The sequence below is a fragment of the Astatotilapia calliptera genome, chromosome 3 (genome assembly GCF_900246225.1).
Source record: "Astatotilapia calliptera chromosome 3, fAstCal1.2, whole genome shotgun sequence".
NCBI classification, from domain to species: Eukaryota; Metazoa; Chordata; class Actinopteri; order Cichliformes; family Cichlidae; genus Astatotilapia; species Astatotilapia calliptera.
This window is the reverse complement of record NC_039304.1, coordinates 21,669,113-21,695,951: the sequence shown is the minus strand read 5'-3', so window position 1 is coordinate 21,695,951 and position 26,839 is coordinate 21,669,113. Positions and strand designations below refer to the sequence as shown.

The window sequence follows — 26,839 nt, the reverse complement described above, 5'->3', positions numbered from 1 at the left end:
TCTTTTTTTTTATTTCCTTTTCTATTTAAGTCATTCAAAACAAAATTGTGAATCTCTGGCAAAAAACAAAATCAATCAATAACATATATGTATATATATGTTATATATATATATATATCACATCTATTTAATAATTTAAAGAAAATAATTATTCAACGATTACATGCATTTTCCCAGTGTCTACTATAGTGCCATGAATGAACCCCCCCCCCCCCCCCACACACACACACACACACACACACACGCACACACCTCCACCACACACACACACATACTACAAATACTATATCTGTGCTATTTTCTCCTGTAAGGCTCCAGTCATCCCCACAACCCTGAATTGGAAAGTTACTTGATGTAAAATGATTCTTTGAGACTTTTTTCTGCCTGTTCTTTGTTTATTTTTTTCCAAGCTTCTGGAATGACAGCAGGTTCTGCTTGATATTCTTTGGCAAATCTATTGTTGTATTTTGTCATAACATATTTCCAGTAGTCTGATGCCTCCAGGCTCTCGTCTGGTTGAATTTTCCAGTCTTTAAAAATGTGTTTGTAATCCTTATAAGGGTGTGGTTCATATTTTGTTTCACTGCAGCTAAATGATTTGTGACTTTTCACATTGGACGAGCATAACTCAGTGACAAGTATACCTGTTGCAGAGTTCCTGTATTCACCCAGACCCGATGGCCTATGCAGTGAAACAAAGTGCTCAGTATGGGCTTTTCCTCCTGCCTCACAGGGAGCTGCACAGAATGGACACTGTTTGCCACAACCAATCAGCTGCTTGAAAAGCTCATCCTGAGGCTCTACACAGAGATGTTGTAGTTTCATTTCAAAGGTAGAAACTTTAGACTCATTTCTAAGAGCTTTTTCTAAGTCACTCACAGATGTTGTGAGACAGCCAGCAAACTGTTCCTTGTCAGCATTGTTCAGTATCATGAAAGCACCAAGAGCATCCTGGGAAATGACCAGTTTATCACCAAGTTCTTTACAAATGTCTTCAACAAAAGCCTTGAAGTCATCATGCTCTCTGGTTTTGGCCTTTTCAATGGCAGAATTTATGCTGTCAATACATGACCGTAAATGTCGCTCCTCAAACTCAAAAACTGTCGACTCATTTGAGAAGCGCTTCTTTATCTGTTCAAGTATCCATGTCTTTACATACTTCTCATATGAGCGAATGTAGCTCACATAGTTTTGAAAATCATCCTTGGAGAGCAAATCCAGTAAAATTGAATACTGGAAGGACATTCTTGTGCTGAACTGCTCGAGTTTCCTCATTTCATCAATGATATCAGGACCCAGGGAGCGATTAACAAAGTCTTCAACAGCAGGCTTCAAACATCGATTTGTGAATTCTTCTGCCTTCTTCTGACACTGGTCTCGTTCATGAAACACATCTTTGAAGTCCTCATGAAACCTTTCCTTGTTTTTAATCAGACATCTGTACGGATCATTTTCTTCTAAGAAATCTTCGTGCATTTTCTGAAACTCTCTGGCTGCAAATCCACAGATGTGCTGTTTTAGAGAAACTTCAAACTCAGTATTTATCTTGACATCTTGATTGTTTTGGAGAGTCACATCAATCATGTGGAGGATCTCCTGGATGTAAGTGTCATGGTAATTGTTTTTGCTTTTCACTCGTTTATTCACAAACTCTGTGCAAATGTCTATAATTCTGTCAGCCAGATGTTGTGCAGCCATTATGTGATCCTGACGGGCAAGTAACTTGTTTGCTGTGTGTTTAAATTTGTTGAACCATCCTTCAGCTGTATATTTGAATGACTCGTTTCCACAACTTTTCAGACTCTTTTCACTTAATAACTCATTTGCACGCCCCCCCCTGTGTTTCAGATTTTCTCTCAGACAATAGGACACTCTGTCTGTGACATTCGAGGTTTTTTGTTCAGAGAAAGACAGTTTTTCTAAAGTTTCCTTCCACATCTTCTCAAACTCTTTGTCCAACTCTGCGTCTGTCATTTGGACTTTTTTCTTTCGACATTTATCAATTAATGCACGCACTTCTTTTTCAATCGCTTTTCTATGATTGTCTTTGATTTGATCAATTTCTGTCATTCCCTGTCTGATTTCTGCTGCTGCTTCAAGCTGATACATTGCACCAGTTTCTATTTCACGACGAAGGACCTTTGCACTGTTTGAGAACTCCTCTTTGTATCCTTCAACCAGATACACATGACCCTCTGTTTGCTCGAAATATTGTGTCAGATTGTCCAGAATCTTTGTCTCCCATGCAGACAGCACTTTGGAGGCTTCACTTTTCAAAGATCTGAGAAATTCTCTCATGTCAGATGTTTCAGATTTTGCTGCAATGGTACCAAAATTGTGAATTTTAGTTTCTGCATTTCTTACCCAGGTGTACATGTCTTTTCTGAACTCCCACTCCCATTTGTTGAACTCTGTGCAGAGCTTCATGTATGCATCAGCTACGAGGCTGTTTCTGAAGCTGAAGATGAAGTTTTCATGCTTTACTGCATTCCACAGGCTTTTCACCCACTCTTTAAACTCCATGATATCATTAGCAGATGACTCACAGTTTCTCAATAGTTGGATGATGTTTTTCTTGAGCTCATATACAGCCTCACTGTATCCTGCATTAACTGGTGCCATTGGTGGGTTTCCATTCCACAGTCCAGGAATGTACCAGTTCCCAGTGTCTGGACTGTACTCCATCACATCAGTGAAGCTCTTGTTCTCCTCTTTCTTTTCCATTTTGGCTGCTGCCTGAGTCATCTCATTCAACTGATCCAGGAGCAGTTTTCTGTCTCGTAAGTTCTTCTCATGGGCTGAAACATCCGACACATTCTGGTGAACAAACTGACATTTAGGCTTTTTGCCCACCTCCTTCATCCTGAGAAAAGCATGCACAACTATTTGTAGGATGTCTTTCATTTCAATTAAATTCTCCATTGCAATGTTGACTATGGTGACATCACTCAGCCCCACAACAAGTGTAGCAAGCTCATTGTCGTGCTCATAGCTGTTGTCCAGTTGTGCAAGTTCTGGTGACTTTAAGCCCTCAGTGTCAATGATCACCAAGAAGTCACATTTTAGGATGTTTTTGAAGTTTTCATTGATTTTGATAAGCAACATAAAGGCACCTCGAGTACATCGACCACTGCTGACTGCAAACTGCACTCCAAACATGGTGTTAAGGAGAGTGGACTTTCCTGTGCTCTGAACTCCAAGAACTGTGACTACCAATATCTTCCTCTTCTTTCCTTTTTTCTTTGGAGACACCAGGTCACTGAGCTGAGAGAGAACATCACTCACCCATCTGAGAGGGATGTTGGATGCATCTCCATCTACGAGCTCAAGAGGAAATCCATCAAGCAACAACTCTGCACACAGTTTGGGCAGATGGTGCAACTGTTGACGTGATGGGTCTGTTTTGGGGAGAGACAGTGAAGCTTCATAGATCTGACCCATTTCACGGAAGAAGTGTTCAATCCCCAGTGAGCTGTTGGAAATTTGTTTATCAATTTCTTTGATCTCCTCTTTGTTCTCAGAGTTCTTGCTTTTTTCTTTATATTTCTCCCTGAGTTCACACAGTTTTATACGAGACACATTATCGAGGTTCATTCTCATCCATTTCAGGAAATAAAACCTCTCTGTTCCTGGGCTTGATATCCCAGTGATGAAGTTTGTCATAGCTGTTGATATCTCATAAGAGTTCTGTTTTTGCCGCAGTTCTTCTTTCTGTTTCTGAAGATCACTTTTGTAATTTTCTACATTTTTAGATCCAACATGTCGAAGTCGAAATTCTTCCTTCTCTAACGAGGTCAATGTTTTCCATATTTGTCCTTGTCGGGGAAGCTCATCTTCTTTGTATTTATAGATGTCTTGAATTCCTGCCGTGATGGTTTTTGCATTTTCTTTTGCAGTCTGGCACTCTGGAGAGTCTTCATCAACCAGTATTCCCAGTTCATGAGCAACGTCCACCATCTCCTCTATTTTCATCTTCACCTCTGATTTCTCAACCACATTACTAACTGTTTTCTTCAAATCTTTTACAAAATTTGCGTCATTTTTCTGCTTTGTCTTAATAATGATGTTGTTTTTATTCAAGCCCAACTCAGATGCCACTTTTTCTAAAGCATCTAAATTGAAGCGCTTGCTCTCATAGTTGCCGACCAAGAAGATCTGTGCTTTGTGGTTTTGGCTTTTAAGCAGATTGATCACAGACTCAGACTCAGAATCCAAATGGTCAAAGAAGAGAAAAACTGCTGCAGATGTCTGACACAAAAAGGAGTATTGTGTTTCAAATGAAGCAATCTCCCCACGAAGGTTAGCTACTGCCACTGGCTGACTGAAAATATCAATGTTTTTGTTTCCACCAGGAAGATACCAAGTAATTTCAGTCAGTCCATTAGAAATTCTTCTTGGACTGTCACCACACTCCATGTTGTGGTGAACAAAGGTGTCGTGGTATTGCTGATCATTGCTCAGAAGTTTATTGAGAATCTCTGACTTGGACAAAGAGCACTCACCCAGTCTGACAAAAGAGACCATTGGAAGTTCAGAGAGAACGATTCTTTCTTCAATGAAGCCCTTTGACTGTGAAAGAGACTGAGGTCTGTACTTTTTAACAATGTCTCTCATGGCCCACAGCATGAGTGTGCACTGTCCTGTGTCACAATTGGGAAGCAGCAGAGGAACAGAGAACTGACACATGGACATTTTTAGTGCCATTTCCTGCTGTAGAAAACCATCAGAACACAGAAAGAGAGCAGTGATTACGTCGAGGGGGTTCACCATGTCATCTGTGTTTGGACTGCAGACCAGACTTTTAAGACTGAACTTTTTACTCCCTGATTCATCATCACTGTTTGACTCACACTGTAATGTGCATTTCACATTCCTAGCAGTGACATTAAACATCATTAGTTTCTTTAGAAAATACCATGGTAGGTCAGATTTACACTTGGCAGGTTCATCAGTGGTGGTCCTCATGCCAATCTCAAGTATTCTGCTGAGCGATAGCTTCCCTCTGTAGTACTGCTTCAAGCCCAGTTCTTCCAATAAGCTCTCCAGATGTTTCACTGTGGATGTGGGAGTTAAAAGTTATTACATCCTGTTTTTATCCAGTATGCCATCTTTTTTTAAATTTTTTGAATGCTGTAAGGCATTCACACTATTGAGTTTCTGTTTCTCTTTATTCTTTATACTTTATTGTGTGTATGCTGAGGCATTCACACTATTGAGTTCCTGTTTCTCTTTATTCTTTGTCCTTTACAATACTGTGGATGCTTAATCACCATCCACGGTTTTGTTCTTCAGTATTGTTCTTCTAATCTTCTATAACAAATTTATCTTAAAATCTTTTCTTTAAACTGCTGCTGTGTCCACAGCGTTTTGCTCTACAGGTATGATATTACCCTCAAAACGTAGCCATCGCTGTCCTCTTTCATCCAATGTGTTTATTATTGTAATAGGTGTTATGGTTCTGTCATAAATGTCACCGATGCACAGCCTCCTCCCTCCAACTCCTCCATAGACTCTAATGTTAAAATGGCTCAGAAAGTTCGTTTGAAAATCAGAAGGCTGTCTTTACACTGTCACCACGTCCATATAATAAACTCCACAGGCATGAAAACTGGGAATTCAGTAGACTAGACATTGCTGCCACTCACGGTGAAAGAATTTTGTCAATACAAGTTGTCGTTTTCTTTTGGGAATGATTTGTTTCGGGCTGACTTTTCTGTTCATTTTAAGCAGCAGAAGTGGGACGCATTTCTGTGTGCGTGTGTATGGTGCCACTGGGTGCAGTCTCTATAGCAACCAGGCTCACACCTGCCTGCTTCTGTCTCTCACTCAGTGTTGCCAACTTAGCGACTTTGTTGCTATATTTAGCGAGTTTTCAGACCCCCTTAGCGACTTTTTTTTCTAAAAAGCGACTAGCGAAAAATCTTGCGACTTTTTCTGGTGTTATTGGAGACTTATTTATGATGACTTTTTGACGTGAAAGGGCGTGTTGCTCTTACTCTCAACAAGCAGCGATGTCGCCGTGGGCACCTCACCCGTGCTAAAGTGCTCACGGGCGGAGGATAGTCCTCCCCCTGCTGCAGGAGATGTTCACACCTATGCATCCAAACTGCAAATGAACCGCGCATGAGCGAAGCCGCTGCTCCAGCACTGACTGTAACGCAGTCAGTTCATCTTTTACTCTTATGCTGTTTTGTGGATCACGAGGTTTAAAACTACTTATAAACACACACACACACAAAGTAACTCCACCAGAGTGCCTATTTCGGGTCACTTTTGCCGGTCGAAGCCAGGATAAATTAGTAGGGTTGGAATTGTGACATTAAAAAACAATAATTGCTAAAATATATTTAATTTGTACTTCTAAATAAATTCTAAATGTCTTTAGGACGCTTTTTGCTCACTTTATGTCTCTTCCACGATTATATTTCTCTCTCCAACAGCGTAGGTTAAAATTACGTTAGCATGACCAATTATGCAAATTAGGTGATGATGTCATCTAGCGACCTCTAGCGACTTTTAGGACAGCCAATAGCGATTTTCCTTACTGGGGAGTTGGCAACACTGCTCTCACTCTGCCAAGATTCATCTTAAACACTTCTCTTTCAACTGCTGCTGTGTCCGCAGTGTTTGCTCTACAGCCATTATTTTACCCTCAAAACGTAGCCATTGTTGTTCTCTTTCCAACACCGTGTCTTTCAAAGCTCAGACATTTAAACTTTTTAAACTGTGTGGATCCAAGTGGAGGGATCACATTTTAGATATTCAGTGATTCAAAGAACATGAACATTTAATATTTATTCAGATGTTTTCTGACTCAAAATTTTCTTTTCTCATTGCTCAGCTTTTTCTGATCTCCATTTTAAACACATTCAGCTTTTTTTAAATTTCTTCTTCAGTGTGAACGTCAGCTTTCACCAGTTCTGCACTTTTGTTTTCAGGTGAAAAATTCTGTATTTTCCAGCTCATTCAACATTTTTAACTTAACATTCAGCAATTATTTCATTTCAGATTATAACATTCAGCTATCAGCATCCACACTGCAGTTTCTTCAGAACATGCATTTTCTAGTTCTCGTTTCTTCCATATGCTTTTTGACCTTTAAGCTCTTAAGCACCCACGCACCCAAAGATGGGTTTAAAAGGGAGGAGATCGCAGGGATCAGAAAACCACTAGGAGCTTAACAGGTTAACTAGTTCCACAATTTTTGTGTTATTTTTACCATTCAAATTTTACAATATTCTGCTATTTCTCCTCTTTATGGCTTTATCTTTTGGTACTTATTGCTTTTATACTTTTTAAAATATTAAGCTTTTTATGAATTTTAGGTCCCATTGGCTCCACAAACAACATGCACAGGCACCTAAGAACTGTCCACCCATCAGTGCAATGGGAAGATAAAATGCAGTCAGTTGAGTGTGATATTAATATTTCTAAATGCCAACCTTTCCCTTAATTAAAGATCTGGGCGTTCTTCCCCCCCCCCCCCCCCCTTTTTTTCCCCATATTTTAATTTATATTTTATTGTGTTGTGGTTTGCAGTGTTTTGTGTTGTTTCACTTTAAATTTGTTTAAAAGGAAAAAGCTGAAAATTTAAGTAGTTAAAAGTAGAAATGTATGAAATGTAAATAGTTGGTTTCTGTATTTTATAATTTATTTATTACATTTTATGTGGAGTGAATAAATAAAAGTATATTTACAGTGGCCCCTAGAGACAAAGCACGTACACACTCCAAAACACGTACAAACTCCGGAGCACGTACAAACTGTTGAGCTTTTGTTACCTAGTGACTACACAAGCCAGGCAGTGTTGCCAACTCCTCAGTAAGGAAAATCGCTGTTGGTTGTCCTAAAAGTCGCTAGAAGTCGCTAAATGACATCATCGCCTAATTTGCATAATTGGTCATGCTAATCTAATTGTAACTTATGTTGTTGGAGAGAGAAATAACATTGTGGAAGTGAGTAAAAAACGTCCTAAATGCATTTAGAGTTTATTTAGAACTACAAATTAAATTTCTTTTAGCAATTATTGTTTTTTTTAATGTCACAATTCCAACCCTGCTCCTTTACCCGGGCTTGGACCGGCAAAAGTGACCCGAAATAGGCACTCTGGTGGAGTTACTTTGTGTGTGTGTGTTTATAAGTAGTTTTAAACCTTGTGATCCACAAAACAGCATAAGAGTAAAAGAGTAAAAGAAGAACTGACTGCGTTACAGCACCTGCTGCTTGTTGAGAGTAAAAGCGATACGCGCTTTCACGTCTTTTTTTAGCGACTTTTTCTCTAAAAAAAGTCGCTAAGGGGTCTGAAAACTCGCTAAATATAGCGACAAAGTCGCTAAGTTGGCAACACTGAAGCCAGGAAGTACCAACAATCGGATTGGGTGTGTGGTAGTAACAGGTAAATGAAGGTTTTTTTTAATTATTTGAATATACACTCAACAAAAATATAAACGCAACACCTTTGTTACTGCTCCCATTCCCCATGGGATGGACGTAGAGACCTAAAATTCATTCCAGATACACAATATAACCATCCCTCCCAAACAGTGGTCACAAATCAGTCCAAATGTGTGGTAGTGGGCACATCTGCCATATTGAGATAATCCATCCCACCTCACAGGTGTGCCACATCAGGATTCTGATCTGACATCATGAGTAGTGCACAGGTGTACCTCAGACTGCCCACAACAAAAGGCCACCCTGGAATGTGCAGTTTTTTGCGCTATTGGGGGTCTGGGGACCCAGAACCGGTCAGTATCTGGTGTGACCACCATTTGCCTCATGCAGTGCAACACATCGTCGCATGGAGTCTATCAGATTGTCAATTGTGGCCTGTGGAATGTTGGTCCACTCCACTTCAATGGCTGTGCGAGGTTGTTGGATATTCGTGGGAACTGGTACACGCTGTCGTATACGCCGGTCAAGCACATCCCGAACATGCTCAATGGGTGACATGTCCGGTGAGTATGCTGGCCATGCAAGAACTGGGACATTCTCAGCTGCCATCTGCCCTGAACAATGTGAACCATGATTCATCCGTGAAGCGCACACCTCTCCAACGTGCCAGACGCCATCGAATGTGAGCATTTGCCCACACAAGTCTGTTACGGCGACGAGCTGGAGTCAGGTCAAGACCCCGATGAGGACGACGGGCATGCAGTTGAGCGTCCCTGAGACGGTTTCTGACAGTTTGTGCAGAAATTGTTTGGTTGTGCAAACCAATTGTTCCAGCAGCTGTCTGGGTGGCTGGTCTCAGACGATCTTGGAGGTGAACCTGCTGGATGTGGAGGTCCTGGGCTGGTGTGGTTACACGAGGTCTGCGGTTGTGAGGCCGGTTGGATGTGCTGCCATATTCTCTGAAACGCCTGTGGAGACGGCTTATGGTTGAGAAATGAACATTCAATGCACGGGCGACAGATCTGGTTGACATTCCTGCTGTCAGCAAGCCAATTGCACGCTCCCTCATTGCTTGTGGCATCTGTGGCATTTTGCTGTGAGACAAAACTGCACATTCCAGGGTGGCCTTTTGTTGTGGGCAGTCTGAGGTACACCTGTGCACTACTCATGATGTCAGATCAGCATCCTGATGTGGCACACCTGTGAGGTGGGATGGATTATCTCAATATAGCAGATGTGCCCACTACCACACATTTGGACTGATTTGTGACCACTGTTTGGGAGGGATGGTTATATTGTGTATCTGGAATGAATTTTAGGTCTCTACGTCCATCCCATGGGGAATGGGAGCAGTAACAAAGGTGTTGCGTTTATATTTTTGTTGAGTGTACTATGCACTTAATGCATACATATTATTAAAATTTAGGCTGTAATGGTTGTATTGATGTATAGCAACTTGAAATGCTCCCAAAAATGGCACTACAGCATGTAAAAATATAATATAAGCTCTGGCGGACTTGGTTCTATGGTAGGTCTTAAAGGGTTAAAGCAACAAAACAACCCGAAGAGCCGGTTGGGAGCTGAAAGAGCCGGCTGTTTTTAGTGAGCCAAGCCGAAAGAGACAGTTCTCTAAAAAGAGCCGAAAATCCCATCACTAGTAGAAACAACATTCAGACTTTAAAATGCTCTCAAATTATTTGGTTACTCGTGTGTAATTCGCCTTTTTCATATCTTTTACTGTTTTCATCTAATCCCGCTTTAGGTTTTTAGGCATCATTGTGATTTTTCAGAAAATACATGCGTTGCTATGGTTGCTATGCATTTAACTTTCAGTGGCTCACTGGACCTTTCTGAATCTATTCTTCATGTCCAAAAAAAGTTATAGATTTATAGAGTTATAGATTTCTGTCAAACACAAAGTCTGAAAACTCTCCATAGAAACACAATGGAGATGCTGCTTGAAATCAGAGCTGTAATTCTCTAACAGGGGGCATTTTCGAATTGTCATATCTCCTAAACGAAAGGATGTGAAAACGTTGGTGTATTCAAATTGAGCATATTTAGACTGATTGACTGGCAAAGGACTGGCAAAGGTATTTGTGTGCGTGCCTGTATGTGTGTCTCTGTGTGTCCGTGTGTGTCCGTTTGTTTGTCTGCGTTTATGTTTGCGTCCATGTTTGTACACATTGTTTGCTGGACGTGGGTTATGTGTCTCTGCGTTTCTGTGTGTCAGCATTGTTAAGAATGTAATTTTTACCTTATTTTAACTTATCTCCTGGCTGTTTCTTCTTGCTTTTCTAAAGTTTTTTCCCATTTTTGAGTTGAAAGGTAGTTCTGAGGAAACTTGAGCTTTTTTCAGCTGGCCATTTTGCTTTTCCAAGATTTCTGGTACTTTTCTGCTAAATTATAGTATTTCTCCAGCTATTTTACATTCTACTAAGTTATACTATTATACTATTGTATATTAAGTTATACTGTTACAGTCTTTCTGCCAAGTTATGTTTGTCCTAAATATTAACATTTCTGCTGAATTACAATACTTCTGCTATGTTGTACTATTTCTGATAAGTTTCTTCTGAGTTATTGGATTTCTGCAAAGTTATTACAATTTCAACAACTTTTCAACTAGTGATTTCAGCCTCTTCAGCTATTTTCAGCTGTTTTCAGCAGACAGTTTCTGCCTTACAGCATTCACACAGCATTTTAGCAGGAAATGCAATTTTTCTAGTGTGTGTTAACATTTACTTGTGTGTGTAGGGTAAGAACAGACTGACCTTTAATTTGATCCTTCATGTCTTCAGGAGCATGGCTGGACTTTTCTTCCTCTGTTTTCAGGTTGTTGGACTCTGAGCTCTTCATGTCTATCGAATCTTGCTCAGTTTCTTCCTCTCTGCATGTAATCACTGTGTAGTTCTCACTGTCACCAGCAGGAGTGTCCAAATGCTGATACACTAACTCACTGCTGATATTGAACACTGTTGTCTTTACATCACGACAAGTATCTGTGGGGATAATAATAGTTATACTGATAATATTAATAATGGTCTTACGTACAGACCTCACATTATTTCATGTCTTTCTGCTGTAGCAATAAAAAGCATAAAGCTGACTTTTACCTCCTGCAACAATCTGCTGACAGTCATGTCTGCAGGCAGAAGATGGTGCTGACGGAGGGTCGTTTACTTCCTCACAGTATAGCTCAACAACTAAATCTTCATCATTGTTTTCCTTTTACAAATGATGATAAAACAAGAAAAAAAACACATATGAATATATTTTTGCAAATGCAATATCTCCAGAGAACAATATCTCTGTTTTACACACTTTACCTCCATTGTTGATAGAATCTGCCATCAGGGAGTAACTATTGGAGCAACTATTTATGCTCCATGACTGTTTAATAGTTCACATTTTGAAAAAGGCTACAAACTCTCTGCCTGTCCTTTCATCTCACAAACAATTGGAGCGCTTTCTAAAAATTAAGCAATAGAAAGCAAATAAACAAAACACTGTGCACGATTTTTATACTTTACAGCACCATGCCCTAAAATATGCCCTAAGATCCATATAAGTGTCAATACAATAACAAACAGAGTGTTTTAACATTTTCCATACATGCACGTGGCACCAGGACAAACTAGGTCACAGGTTGATAATTCTGACCACTCCTCTTACACTGTTAGATGAACACTTTTGTTTTCACTCAGGATCATGTGACCTTTTGTAAAGTTGTTTAGTGCCTCATTTCCTTTCATTCTGTAAAGCAGTGTAGTGCATCTTAGGTGCTGTACAAAGTGTTAGTTTAACACTTTCAATTTTACTCAGGTTTGTGTGATTTCTTGTACAGATTTTACAGTAATTTAACTCTGCAGATTAACTTTTCAGCAGATTAAAGACATTTTGTCCAAAAGAAGCCATGAAACAGGGTAGAAAAAACCATTTACATGAAAATGAACTAAAACTAAACTTGAAAAATAAAATTAGACGTGAAAAAAAAACATTTAAATATATTTTTTAATAATCTGCCGATCCCGACTCTTATTTGAAAATGAAAAATTATGCTTTCGATATGGACATATAGAAATATGTCTCAGAAGGGTTGCATATTGATACGATATGACACACATTTGTACACATTTGTTCCATGCTGAGACTTGAATGCAGAAGCTGGAAGGCTTGAATTTGCCTCAAAACCCCATGTAGGCGAGCAACACGATCTGTGGTTATCAGGCGATTCATTCACGCATATTTAGGGTTTTGTGAGTGAGCAAGAGACATGTTACATGTAGCTTTAGACATTTGAAAGTCAAAGTGATCGGATTCATGAACCTGAACGTAAAAATTATTTGTGGTCAGATTGCTTTGTAGTTGTGTGTGGATTGAAGCATTCACGAGCCCTTAAAGGTTACACACAAATCATTGGATACATTTCTAAAGCTTAGTTTATGCTTGTAGATCATATCGTACGCATTTTTATTTAAAAGTAGGCCTGCACATGCCCGTGTTGTTTATTCTCCTATTCAAGTGATTGTTAAACAGTTCTTAAAAAGCTCTTCTTCTTTTTATGACATCTTATTATTCTTGTAATAAGTATATGCATTATCCTCTCTGAATGGCATCATTTTCTTAGCCCCCACCTGCACCACACAAACCACAGACACACACAAGCACGCATGGCTCTTTTTGTCACAGTGTTCGGCTGGAGGGTCTAAAATAGCTCTTTTGATGTTGAAGGTTCATGTATGTACCCCTGATCTAGACAGTGATAATCACATTATAATATCTGTCCCACTACACCAGACTTTGTGACCTGTTATCATTTGCAACCTAAAAATGCACGTAATGCAATCTTATCACCACTAGATTTAAGGTTAAATCACAACCCATTAATCAGACTGTGTGGCCACAAAGAATGGGGTGGAAAAAGCATTAAACAACTTACCATTACCGAAGAGATCTGTCCGTCTAACCTTTCTGCTTCTGCACTGTAGGCAGTAAGACAGTTTTCCTGTTTCTGTAGATAAGTCACTTCCTTTGAATTCTTCAAATAGTGTAGTGCAGCGGGGATGCTGGCCACCCCTTTATACCGTTAGATGGAACACTTTCATTTTCAGTCAAGATCATGTGATTTCTTGTAAAGGGGTTTAGTGCCTCACTTACTTTCATTCCTTGAGGCAGTGTAGTGCAGAGGGGATTGTAACTGCCCCTTCAGTGAAGAGTAAACATGAGAATGACATGTTATGACAATAGCTTTATGTTCCACACAAACATGCAAGCACAAAAATAATGATGCGCAGCTGTGTAATGTGCTTCAAAAGTTAAATTTAAATAGTATAAAAATAAGTAACACTATGATTACTTATTTATGATTAGGTGTATAGAGGTTGCAGTGGTTCTGAACTCTAAAATAATTTGGAAGAAATGGTGCTGGTTGCAGTCAAGTGTTTCAGTCAAAGTTTTCCTCACTCTTAGCTTGGTGTAGGCCTGTGTTTTGTGTGATAGTTTTAATGTACTTAGAGACACATTAGACATATTAAAAACTTATCACATGAGAATTTGTTATATTGTGCTGGCTTAACGGGACCTTTGCACTGGTCGTAGCCACCTCTTTTTCCTTGGCTATACTAGAAATTTAAGAAGCGGGAGTTTAGTGAAACTCCAACTGTAGAGCAGCTTTTTCACTGTGCAAAAGCCCAACTACTGGCCATTCCAGTGGACATATTGAAATTGGTCTAGTTCTTGTAAAAAATTAAAATTAAAATTTAAAAAAACCACACACACACACACAACGGCAATTAAGAACTAAAATATGCACTGCACTTGTTAAGATCCTTCACAGCAGTTCATTTTGGAGGTGGATGCCTTTGATTCAGGAGTTGGTGCCATGCTCTCAAAGAGAAGATTTAATGTATCCCTCCGCCTTCCTCTCCTGCTCTCTCTCTCCCACAGGATGTAATTATGACATTGAAAGAATGGAGACATTTGCTGGAGGAAGCTGAGCAACCTTTAAACACCTTGTGTACCTGAAACCAACCATGCTGCTCAATGCTCGCTATGCCAGGTGGGCCAATTTCACCACTAGATTTAACCTAGCTATCACCTACAGATTTGGATCCCACAATGTGAAACCAGTCCTCTCCCATCAATTTTTCACCTCTAAAACCACCTCCGAGGGTGCCAGAGTCCAGGATAATCCCCTTGGGCAGGGATAGCTCAGTAGGTAAAGTGGTCACCCCATGATCGGAAGGTCGGGGGTTCGAATCTCCTAACGGCTACCCTGAGGTACCCCTGAGCAAGGTACTGTCCCTACACACTGCTCCCTGGGCGCCTGCTTAGTGGCTGCCCACTGCTTCACTGAGTGAATGGGTCAAATGCAGAGAAAAACAAGTAATTTCCCCATGGGAATCAATAAAGTATCCATTATTATTATTATTATTATGCCGTTAGAGGAACACTTTCATTTTCACTTAGCATCTTTACATCTGATTTTTTTTTTCTAGTTTTTAATGCCTTTCAATATGTATTTACATGTAAATCTCTTTATAGTGTCTGTTTAAATGCTTTCCTGCTTTTCAGTAAGACTGCTGTCCTGTTACTGTAGTAAAAATCACCTTCTCTCCATCTCTGAGCCAGTGTGTGCAGGGGAGGTTCTGACCTCCCCCTTTTCGTACCGTTAGAACACTTTCACTTTTACTCAGGATCATGGGACTTCCTGTTAAGTTTTTGAGAGCAAACTGCCTCAGATGATTTAGTGCACAAATGTTTACTGCAGATGAAAGAAAATCTCTATACAGAAATTAATCAATAAAATTCAGAATCATAATCAAGGTCAAAAATGAGAATGAAACAAAAGAAACCCTTGTTTGTTACAAATTTATAAGCTTGTAACATACCTGATGTAAAGTTCATCTTCTCTGATTATGTTCTAGTTGAGGCCATTCTATTGATTGAAAACAGTTACACAACCCCCCATTGTAAAACCCATATGGTGTGTTGTAAAAGCTAAGGCACTGTGTGTGCATGCATGTGTAAACATGTGAGTGCGTGTGTGTGTGTGTCTCTGTATACGTGACTTCCTGCTAGCTATATGTGGTTACAACCGTTTAACAACATCCCTAGTCACAAAAAGGGTCATCTCCCCTCACCCCATATATGGCTCAACTCCTTTAACGGTGCACCATATTCAAGCATAGGTGAAACCATAAAGGCAGGAAGTGAACATTCCTTACCAAATAAGGAAACCAGAATCTTACATGCAAGTGTACCTGCAGTTGGAAACTATTGCTAAATAGCTTCCCCCAACATCCTACATGTAAGGGAGGAACATAGAAATATCTAAACATGCAGTTCAAGACAAGGTTTACAACTTAAGCACAACAATGACAACTTTTAACAAAATCACTCCAACAGTCGCCATCTCTCATTAAGGATGTCTGAGGCTGAGGCTGCATGTTCGTTCTGTGCTCAAAATAAGAAATCCAATATCACAGAAAAGCATGTAATAGACACGCCGGTCCACCATGTCCGTGGACACACATGCAGAAGTTACAGTACCAGCAGGCGGGGATTCTGATCTGCTTCTTTTGAACACTTTCACCTTTACTCAGGAAATTAGTGCAACAATGTTTTCTGCAGATTAAAGACAATTTCTTAGAAAGTGAATGGTTAAAGCTATGAAACTAATCGTATAACATGTAGATTATCTTGGAATTCAAAAACAAAATTCAGGGTTATAACCAAGCTCAAATATGAGAATAACAATAGCTGGTTATATCCCACATACACACACACACAACCAAACACACACACTTAGTGCTCTCTTATGTGGGGAAATTCCATTTAACAGTTAAAATCCTCTTAAAGAAGCAACTATTGCTTTTAATTCTCTTTAGTTTCATTTAGTTTACAGACTGGACTTCTTGCTTCAGTTTAGTTTTTATTGTTTGAAAATGTCATCAATTTTTTTCCAGCTTGTGCACCATTGGCAGTATGATTGCTTTCCTGTTTCCTGCTGTAGATAACAGGATAATCCCCTTATGCCATTAGAGGAACACTTTCATTTTCACTTTCAATATGTATTTACATGTAAATCTCTTTATAGTGTCTGTTTAAATGCAGTGTGTGCAGGGGAGGTTCTGACCTCCCCCTTTTCGTACCGTTAGAACACTTTCACTTTTACTCAGGATCATGGGACTTCCTGTTAAGTTTTTGAGAGCAAACTGCCTCAGATGATTTAGTGCACAAATGTTTTCTGCAGATGAAAGAAAATCTCTATACAGAAATCAATCAATAAAATTCAGAATCATAATCAAGGTCAAAAATGAGAATGAAACAAAAGAAACCCTTGTTTGTTACAAATTTATAAGCTTTTAACATACCTGATGTAAAGTTCATCTTCTCTGATTATGTTCTAGTTGAGGCCATGTATCTTTGTGTCTTGGCTATGTGGTATTTCGTTATTTTCTGTTACTCTTTTCTGTTTCTTCAGCTGTGTCCCCGTGTCTGTCTGATCTCTGTGGCCTGTCTTCTTATGTGTTTAACCTTCTGTCTTTGTCTCAAGTTGGAGTTTCTGTTGTTGCGTTCTTTCTCTTGCTGTCTGTTCTTCCCTATCTTGTGTGTCTTTTACATAATCCTTAGTCATTAGGTTATCTCCAGCTGTGTTCCCACCTGTTTCCATCTTCTTGTTATCCTGTGTATGATTGTTTATTGTCTCAGTCTTACTTTGCTTTGTCACATTCTCCTTTCCACAATCTATTTCTTTTTTCCTGCCAGCTCATTCTGAGACTCATAATGTTTCAGAGGCAGCCCTATCAGATGGGGTGTCCAAATTCATGCTCCAACGTTTTCGGAGATGTTTGTTACCCACCATATCGATAGCTGACCGGCTAACTAGCCGGCGAGAACAGTGAACTCCCATCACATTGTTTTCAGACCCCCGCAGTCTTTCGTTACTCAGGTTAAACATGATATGTAAGCCACTTAGATAACTTAAAATGTTATTGTTTGGCTTGTTTCAGTGTTTTACTTGTTGGTGAGTAAATCAGTTTGGCTAAGATTACAGCTGAATAAACGTCAAACAGAAAACTGATTAAACAGAAGTATGAGATGATCGAGAATTTACTCCAGTGTCCTGTTATATTTTAGATAGCAAGGAGCAGATGGCCGAGTTTATTAAACTCCACCGAGACAGCTGGTGACCCAAATCTGAAGGCTAGACCGTGCAATTTCACATGTGCTCACTTCCGGCCTACCCGGCTTTCGGAGGACCCGCCCCACATAGACCGCGAAGGCCGGGTCCTCAGGAGGATGCAGCCTATGAATTTGGACAAGGCTAGAGACTGTGTTGGCCTCTCTTGAAACTGTCAGCTGTGCACTTGAGCTGGCTTCTTTTTTTTAAGAGACTTCTCTTCAGAGCTAGACTCTTTTGAAACCTTTTGCAATGTTCCAACACCAACTGACTCAGAGACTGTAACTCTGCCCAGACATCCATAGAGTCTGTGCTGGTAAACTCTGGACCACCTGTGATTCCCGAGCTGGAACAGCCACTGCCCCAGCCCAAAGCCTAAAGCTGTGTGCTGTGACTAGCAGTGTCAAAACGCCCGGAGGCCACCACGAAAGTAGGACCCAACTGCAGATACCAATGCATAGACAGAAATGAGATTCACAAATCTTTACTGTTAGAACAATTATAACACAAGGAATACGTCAATAAGTCACTGGGGTGACTTAACCAAATACAGAGGGCCTTTGTCAGATAACATGGGGAACACATGGGGACTGACTTGTCATGGAACTGGGGCAGTGAGTCACTCAGGTAATGTGTCTGAAATACAGGAGAAACTAGGTAAGCGGTGGTGACTAAATTTCAGGAGCCAGAGATATGAAAGAGAGCTGAGCTGATGGAGGGCAGGCAAAGAGAATCCAGAAGAGGATGGCAATTTCAGTTTGACGACAGTGTGGGCTGATGACAGTGTCCATCTCACAGGGTTGTGGGAGTGGGCCATTCCGTGATGGCTTTGAGCTTGGTGGACTCCATCTTCAACTGCCCCCCTGGCAAAATAATTTTGAACTTTTCCACATTTTGTCACATTACAGCCACAAACATGAATCAATTTTATTGGAATTCCACATGAAAGACCAACACAAAGTGGTGTACACGTGAGAAGTGGAACCAAAATCATACATGATTCCAAACATTTTTTACAAATAAATAACTGCAAAGTGGGGTGTGCGTGATTATTCAGCCCCCTGAGTCAATACTTTGTAGAACCACTTTTTGCTGCAATTACAGCTGCCAGTCTTTTAGGGTATGTCTCTACCAGCTTTGCACATCTAGAGACTGAAATTCTTGCCCATTCTTCTCTGCAAAACAGCTCCAGCTCAGTCAGATTAGATGGACAGCGTTTGTGAACAGCAGTTTTCAGATCTTGCCACAGATTCTCGATTGGATTTAGATCTGGACTTTGACTGGGCCATTCTAACACATGGATATGTTTTGTTTTAAATAAGTATATCACTTTAAGATTGGAATTATGTATTTTAAATTTCTAAATGTCTAAACTGTGTGTGTTTGTGTGCGTGTGAAACTATACAGACTAAAAACAGAGGCATTCAATTAGGTTAGTTGAGTAGACGTGTGGGACAATCCACCACAGATTCTAAAACTGACTGTAACTGCCTAGATATGAACCACCTGTCTGCTGAAGAACAGTCCGCCAATGAAAAACAAGCCTGAAGTTAATCTGCCAATCAGGATGACCCATCATTCCCATATATTTAAATTCACCATCTGAAAACAACTGCCAACAGTTTTCAGTGTGACTGCAGCAAATACTGTGACAAATCCCTGTGAAATCTGCCTCCGTACATTTGTTGAACAAAAGTTTCAAAATCAAGACCATAACCGCGAGGGTGCTGAGGACTTGTCCTACACAACGGTGTGTGTTTTATGTTCCTGATGTCAATAAAGTGGTCACATGAGCAGTTTAAAAAGTAGGGTCTTCCCTGCTGTTGAGACAAAGTCCTCACTGAAAACACTATCTAGTTTTTTATGTTCTATGCTTCAGTTAGAAGATTCATCCTCTACTTGGATCCACACATTTCTAAACATTTACATCCCTTAGCTTTGAGAAATGCACTGTTTAAAAGAAGAAAAACACTCCTAAGTTTTGATGGTAAAACGATGACTGTAGAGTGAAAACTGTGGAAACTGCAGCAGTTGAAAGACTCATTTTTGATTTTCCATCAAATATATCAAATTTGACCACATCTGCCTTTCTTTCAAGTTGACCTGAAAATTTGTTGTTTTTACTGCAAGCACTTGGCAATTTCCTAAAACACCTCTATAGAGCAAAAAGAAAACAAAATGTTTATATATCAAATTACTTGATTTACCTTAAAAGTACATGCTGCTCAGATAGTGAGCTGCCGTGGTAGAGATTTGCGCTCTCAGGGTGCTTCTTTGTTAGTCACAGGCCAATACGATGACTCTCCACTAGGTGGAGCTGGTGTGCTTTATGTCTGAGCTCACAGGAGAAGAAGAATGAACCTTAACTCTTCCTGTTGAAGAGGACAGAGCAGAACACAGAAGTAAATGTTTATATGATAATACTAAAATCGCCTAATCAGGGAAGGTGACAGTGTCTGGGGCCGATGTTGACGCTCAGGTGCGTTTTGGGATCATCTGCAAAGTTTCTGGTCTCGTTCCCAGCTTTGAGGCACAACACCAGGCTGCAAAACAGGTATGTTGTTGCTGTTGTTCTTGATTATTCTTACAGCTGTGAGCTAGCCTTTGTAACAAAGTGTCATGAATTTGCAAATTTTGGGTTATGTCAGCAAATAAGAGCATAAAAACTTGAAGAGTTGGTTCAAATACTGATTTATTTGTAGGTTTCGTTTTACAGATGTCTATCTGTCCTTAAAAGCCACAGTGAGCTGCAGTCAGTAACTGTATAACAGAGTAGTAAGAGCAGTAGTTAATGATCAGCTGTGGTGGTGGTTGACCTGAACGTTTTCTTCAGCCTGCAGCTGAAAAACAACCTCTTCTCTGCGCAGCATGTCCGGCTCACTTCGCCCGCTGGCCGCTGTCTGTCAGGTGACAGCCACCCCTGACAAAGAGGCCAACTTCTCTGCCTGCAAACAGCTGGTGGAGGAAGCCAAGCAGCGAGGGGCCAGCATGGTCTTCCTGCCTGAGGGCTTTGACTACATTGGATCCAGCAGAGAGGAGACGCTGGCGCTGTCAGAGAGCCTGGCAGGAGACACGATCTCCAGATACACTCAGCTGGCCAGGTAAACACACAGCCTTCAGTCTGTTTTATCCAGCGCCAACAATGAAACGCACTGGAGAGATTAACTTCTCACTAACTGCTTAAGTGCAATGTTGGTAAAATCAGCTTGTTAAGGCAAAATGTGCTCTTGGTTTCATAGTGTGCATGAACTGGAGTCAGCTGGAAACGTGTGGATAAGTATTTAAATCGCTGTTTCTTTCAGGAAGTTGGAGTTGTGGTTGTCTCTTGGAGGATTTCATGAGAGGGGACACGACTGGGAGGCTGACCGACGGATCTACAACAGTCACGTCATAATTAACGATAGAGGTGCTTTCCCGCTGTCTGCCCTCCCTCCCTGTCTCTGTTTAAAGCCCTTTAAAATAAATCTAGTTCATTCACGCTGACACGCTGTCGTTTCCTCCACAGGTGACATCGTTTCAGTCTACAGGAAGTCCCACTTGTTCGATGTGGAGCTGCCAGAAAAAGGCGTGTCCCTCAAAGAAAGCGCTTTCACCATTCCTGGACCCTCCCTCGTGGCCCCGGTCCAGACTCCAATCGGAAAGGTGTCACTTTAAGAGATTTTAAACATGCAAATTAATTTTAATTCCTCTTATTAAATTAAACATTTAGTTATTTAGGGGTTCAAATGTAAGCTAAGGGTGCTATAATCATGGGAATCCAGTCAGAATGCAAAAGAAAGCAGTGATTCTGCAGCTGGTTTTATTTTACAGTCCTTACATGTGTGCCAGGTGAGTTCAGTTAAGATAAAAGAAACTCAGAGAGGAAATGAGGGAAAGATGACAACTGAGAAAAAAGGTAAATGAAATAAGAATATTTACTACAGTTTTCATGCTGGTTTCACAGAAACTTGAAGTTTCTCTTTACATTTGATGTTAAATATCCACCAAAAGTAAGTCAGGGTTATTTATCCTACAAGGTCTTGTTTGGACTACTTCAAAGATGATGATTAGCAGTGTTTGAAACACCAAAGCACTGATTAAGTGCAGTAACATTAAGGTGGGCACGTGCACGTTGTGTTTCTACTGACCCTGTGCTTAATGCAGGTGGGCTTGGGCATCTGCTACGATCTAAGATTTCCTGAGTTGTCGGTCGCCCTGCAGAGACACGGGGCTGAGATCCTGACATACCCGTCAGCCTTTACTGTAGCCACAGGAGCTGCTCACTGGGAGGTGAGCTGGCTCATTATAGGACAGCTGGATTGCTGTGAGATATAAACCAACATAAAAATGTCCCTTTAAATGCATTCACACTCAGGTGTTACTACGTGCCCGGGCAATTGAGACCCAGTGCTTCGTCCTGGCAGCGGCACAAGTTGGACGCCACCACGAGAAGCGCTCGTCATACGGACACGCCCTGGCCGTGGACCCCTGGGGCGAGGTGCTGGGTGACTGCGGGGAGGAGAAGCCAGGTTTGGCGCTTGTGGAGGTGGACCTGGGGAAAGTTAGAAGCACAAGGAGGAACATGCCGGTCCAGCAGCACCGCAGAGACGATGCCTTCTACCGCAGCCTGCCTCAAACCTGAGAGGAACGTGGGAGGTGTTTAATGATGGATCCACAAATCAGGATGTCTGTAACAGCCGGCAGAATAAGGTGTCCTTTTTTCACTTCAGACTTCAAGCATTAACAGGAGATCAAAAAAGACATCATTGTGAGCTCAGAATCAACAAACCGAGGTGGTGGAAATTTTTCTTTCCTGTGTGGAAAGAAACCGTCAGTGTTTTTACATCAGTAGTTGACAGAAATTGAGGAAGTTCAAATTAGTTTTCTCTGCTCATGATGGAGAAATCTGAGATGTATTGATTTAAACTCTGAGTCATCAGTGTAGTAGGTCATCTTATTTCCAGTTATTAAAGCTCACTCAGCCTTTTAGCTCTTCCGATAAAGAAAATAATTCTAAAATCATCCCACGAGTCTGTAAGTGACATTACTCCTTCTCATCAATAGGTGGTGCTGTTGGCCAATAAGAGCACAGGAAGGGAGGAAAGCAAAATCTTTCAGTAAGAGAAGATATTGTGAAAGATGTGATGAGAAACAGCGGGGTTAAAACTGAATTGTCTTTCACAGTTAATTTATTAAAATGTGAATTATCTAAAAACACGACACTGTTTGTTTTCTTGTGTTCACTAATAAAAAAACGAGTCTTTGCTTTTCTGCAGTGATGACTTGTTTCTGTCTGATGGGTCAAAATCCCAGTTCCAGCAAGAAACTTATGCATACAGTTAAACATGTAAAACAGCTCTAAATATGAATATTAATACGAGCAGTCATGCACTAAGGTTTAATGCTTGTTGGTGTAGTTTTTTTAAATTGGAAAAAACAAAAAACACAGCATGTTTTCAGGTCCATGTGTGTATCCACAAATCTTTGCTTCATATTTGGCAAAGTGACCACACAATAAAAACCCGCATGCAACCAGAAACACACACAATCAAATAAAATCAAATATTAACTAAACAAACCTGGATGAACACATTCAAGAGGTGTAAAAAAACAAAACACCTTTATTCTCAGAAATTTTTGGTTTTGAAAACATGACTAAACCATGAATGTAAGTTGTTTGTTTTTTTCTTAATTGAAGCCCAGTATTTTATTGAAGAACAGCTGACAGCTGAAAATCGTTGCAACTTCCAGCAACCTCTAAAAGCTTGAAATTCCTATTTTCATCATATACATGGCTGCTGTTAGGGAATACATATTTTTCTCCAGGGATCGGTGTGATCGGTGTTTGCCAACCATTCTCCTAGGCCAGTATGAGTGCGGCTTTAACCAGACAGACTGACACAAAAGAGGACAGAGACAACAATCCCGATCTGTCTCTTACCTGGAGTCAAGTGGGTAAGAGACAAAACACAACTTTAAAGTAAAGTTGTGTTTTATTTTAATTTTAGTCAACAAGCTTAATTTAGGGCTTTATTTGTGGATTTAATTGCCACTTTTTCCATTAACTATGTCCGATTATAGTGTGTCCGTCCATCCCAGTGTCATGATTTGCTCTCTTGAAGGCCTCAGGGGAATTCCTTCACATCTGGGACAAAGTTCACTCAGACTGAAAAATGAGCTGGTTAGATTTTTATGGTCAAAGGTCAAGGTCATTGAAACTTCACTTCTTTCCACTGGTCCACTGGCCAGAAATGATGACTGTTTCTGGTGGAAGTAGTTTGGACAGCCATGTTTCTGCACACTCCTCGAATTTGGACATTTCACAGTGCACAAGCTTATCCATTGCATTGCATAACTAAAAACTGATTGAAATGGTTGAATTTTGTGATTAGTCGAACAACACACGTCTGTGCAGCAGCGCCTTCGGTCGTCTCTGTCTGTTCGGTTGCAGTGTGGGATGAATAATTGATCAGCTGGCTGCTTCCAGGCTGTTGTGCTATCACAGAGACGGTGGGTGGGAGCCGCTGTCCGCCGATGTCCGCCGCTGCTGCTGCTGGAATATGATGGGAACAGGAAGTGAACGTCACTGACACAGGAATGGGACTGAAAAAAGGAAAACACCACCAGGATGAGGAGAATGTCAAGCTCCTCGGCGTAGGAAACTAAACCCCGGCTTCAGCTCAGGAAAAGGATGAACTGCTGCGTCCGAGCTGGATTTGAGGCATCAGGAAGGTACGTTTGCTGTCATTTGCGGGTGCTGAGGTGAAGGTTAGCCAGCTGTGTGCTGGAGAACAGAGATGTGTGTTTCATCCTCCGAAGCTCTCCGTCCATCCACCCGTCCTCCTGTAGCTGTCAGATTCAGTGAACTTGGCTTCATTTCTCATCCTCGGCGCTGTCGAACAGGTGCTAGCGGGTTTGCTAGCTAGCTGTGGATACTAGCCTGGCTCCGCGTCGATGCCCCTTCAGTGGAAATTTACTGTTAGCCTGGCTGCACGTTTCACTGTGTTTTGCAAACAGTTTGCTGGAGTCAGGCCCTCGGGTTGCAGCTCAGGGTGAGTCTAGCTGGGGCTGTTGTCTTGTTGTTGTTGGTTTTTTTTCTGGACCTGTTTACCCTGTAATGCAGATGTAATAGTAGTGCACGCGCGGCTAACTGCCGAGCTCGTGTGGGTGCGAGAAAGGACTGTCGGTGCGATTCTGTTTCTGCCATGCTGGCTCTGACAGGGTTGTTTTTCTTCATTGGAGCCGAGGAAGCATCAGTGCGTCTGTACCTGTGCAGCTCTGGAGCTGAAAGCTGGCTTTTCCTTACTTAATCTCATGTATAGGAGCATTTTTAAGCTATAACTCGCTTACTAACTAACTATCAGGGACTTTAAAAAAGTTGGTCTGCAGGTCAAGCGCTGCATCTTTACAGTGGTGTTGTTTTCTTTTCGTGCACCAGATAATTCAGCATGATGTTATTAATTTTACTCTGAGGTGTTTTCTACAAAGTGGAAAATACATTTGAAAACTGATGAGTATTTTTTTTTTCAGGCATAATGCCCCCAAATCACTGAAAGTAGTAGCTTTCGAAAAGTGAACGTTTTCAGGCTTTCTGTGAAGGGAAACTGATTTTTGTTTTTTGGTATCATTGATCATTTGAAGTTGACCTATTATGCTGTCATATGCATGAAGTCCTAATTGTGGTCGCTGTTATTTATCACAACCATACAGGTCAGAATTACAATACACTCATCATGTGCAGAAATGTTATGGTGATTTTAAACTGTTCTTTTTCCAGGCTGGAATGATTATACAGCAATGAGTTTAAAAACAGATCTTGGTGCAAATAAAGTTTGAATTTACTCTTGATTTTCTCTAATCCATTCAAAATTACATATATATGTAAAAGCTGAAATACATATATACATACATTCCCACTAGTATTTGGCTAAATGTCCCTAAGCAAGTCACATCTCGATGCTTTTTGTAGTCATCAACAAGCTTCTGAATATTGGCTACTCTTCTTGGCAGAAGGTGTAGAGTCCATTTAAATTGGTTGGTTTGCTAGCATGGACTCTGCTGTTAGGCGCAGTCCACAAATTTTCAATAGGGTTGAGGTCAGGACTTTGGGGAGGCCATTCCAGAAGTTTAATGTTAGCCTGATCGATCCAAAACCACATCTGAAGTGTGTTTGGGATCATCGTCAGTTTGGACACCCAAATGTGTCCAAGTTTTATCTGTCTTGCTGCTGATTTGAGGTAAAGTTGAAGAATTTGGAGGAAGTTCTCCTTTATTATTATTCCTCCACTTTGTGTAATGTATCAGTACCACTGGCAGCAAAACAGCTCCTGAGCATGGTGCTACCACAACTCCCTTTAATGCTGACGAAGAGAAACGACCAGTTTTAGTTGATCATGATCACTAACAACAAGTTATTAAACCTTGGCCAAGTCAAGATAAAAATGTTGAAAAACACTACTTATTAATAGTTAAGTGAGTGTATATATACTTTTGACTGTGTGTATTAGAGAAAATTCTAAATAAATTTAAAATTATTCAAAAACAAGAATTGGATGCATAAGTTTCTTGTTCTTTCATGTTTTTGAAAGAAATTAAAGATGTATGGTGGCAGCCCGGCGTTTAGCACTGTTGCCTCACAGCAAGAAGGTCCCGAGTTCAATTCCACCATTGGGTCAGTGTCTTTCTGTGTGGAGTTTGCATGTTCTCTCTGTGTCTGCGTGGGTTCTCTCCAGGCAATCCGTCTTCCTCCCACAGTCCAAAGACATGCAGTTAGTGGGGTTAGGTTAATTGGTGATTCTAAATTGCCCATAGGTGTGAATGTGAATGGTTGTCTGTCTCTATGTGTTAGCCCTGTGACAGACTGGCAACCTGTCCTGGGTGTACCCTGCCTTATAGGAAAGCTGGGATAGGCGACTCTGATAAGGCTATGTGGAAGAGGATGGATGGATTAAACATGCATGTACAGTGGGGCAAAAAAGTATTTAGTCAGCCACCGATTGTGCAAGTTCCCCCACTTAAAATGATGACAGAGGTCAGTAATTTGCACCAGAGGTACACTTCAACTGTGAGAGACAGAATGTGGAAAAAAAATCCATGAATCCACATGGTAGGATTTGTAAAGAATTTATTCGTAAATTAGGGTGGAAAATAAGTATTTGGTCACATCAAACAAGGAAAATCTCTGGCTCTCACAGACCTGTAACGTCCTCTGTAAGACGCTTTTCTGTCCCCCACTCGTTACCTGTATGAATGGCACCTGTTTGAACTCATCATCTGTAT

General features: G+C 40.7%; 3 protein-coding genes across 9 annotated transcripts in view; 2 read left to right on the top strand and 1 right to left on the bottom strand.

Annotated features, from left to right (window-relative positions):
• Nucleotides 1-247: 247 nt before the first annotated feature.
• On the bottom strand, nt 248-13,413 carry LOC113018927 (up-regulator of cell proliferation-like). The gene is made up of 4 exons (XM_026162357.1): nt 13,337-13,413; nt 11,511-11,622; nt 11,169-11,396; nt 248-5,054 (listed from the first exon to the last, which is right to left on the bottom strand). The coding sequence occupies exons 1-4, from the start codon at nt 13,337-13,339 to the stop codon at nt 346-348; spliced, it is 5,052 nt and encodes a 1,683-aa protein (XP_026018142.1). The 5' UTR covers nt 13,340-13,413; the 3' UTR covers nt 248-345.
• A 6,472-nt stretch (nt 13,414-19,885) lies between these two features.
• On the top strand, nt 19,886-22,835 carry nit1 (nitrilase 1). 3 transcript variants are annotated; one of them, XR_003270723.1, is made up of 7 exons: nt 19,886-20,135; nt 20,449-20,682; nt 20,884-20,987; nt 21,087-21,223; nt 21,725-21,850; nt 21,936-22,270; nt 22,625-22,835. XR_003270723.1 is itself a non-coding variant. In XM_026152882.1 (6 exons), the coding sequence occupies exons 1-6, from the start codon at nt 20,047-20,049 to the stop codon at nt 22,200-22,202; spliced, it is 957 nt and encodes a 318-aa protein (XP_026008667.1). In that variant the 5' UTR covers nt 19,886-20,046; the 3' UTR covers nt 22,203-22,835. The 3 variants fall into 3 exon arrangements, 2 of the variants coding, with proteins under 2 accessions (XP_026008667.1, XP_026008679.1); XM_026152882.1 differs by having other exon boundaries at nt 21,936-22,835; XM_026152894.1 differs by having other exon boundaries at nt 20,070-20,135; nt 20,415-20,682; nt 21,936-22,835.
• Nucleotides 22,836-23,209: 374 nt separating this feature from the next.
• clcn3 (chloride channel 3) overlaps nt 23,210-26,839 on the top strand; it is a 41,488-nt gene continuing 37,858 nt past the window's right edge. For 2 of the 5 annotated variants that reach the window (XM_026162354.1, XM_026162351.1), the window contains exon 1: nt 23,212-24,292. The gene's annotated coding sequence lies outside the window, so the exon portion shown is untranslated. Of the gene's footprint in view, nt 24,613-26,839 lie in introns of all 5 variants that reach the window. The other 3 variants (XM_026162348.1, XM_026162349.1, XM_026162352.1) reach the window with 3 other exon arrangements.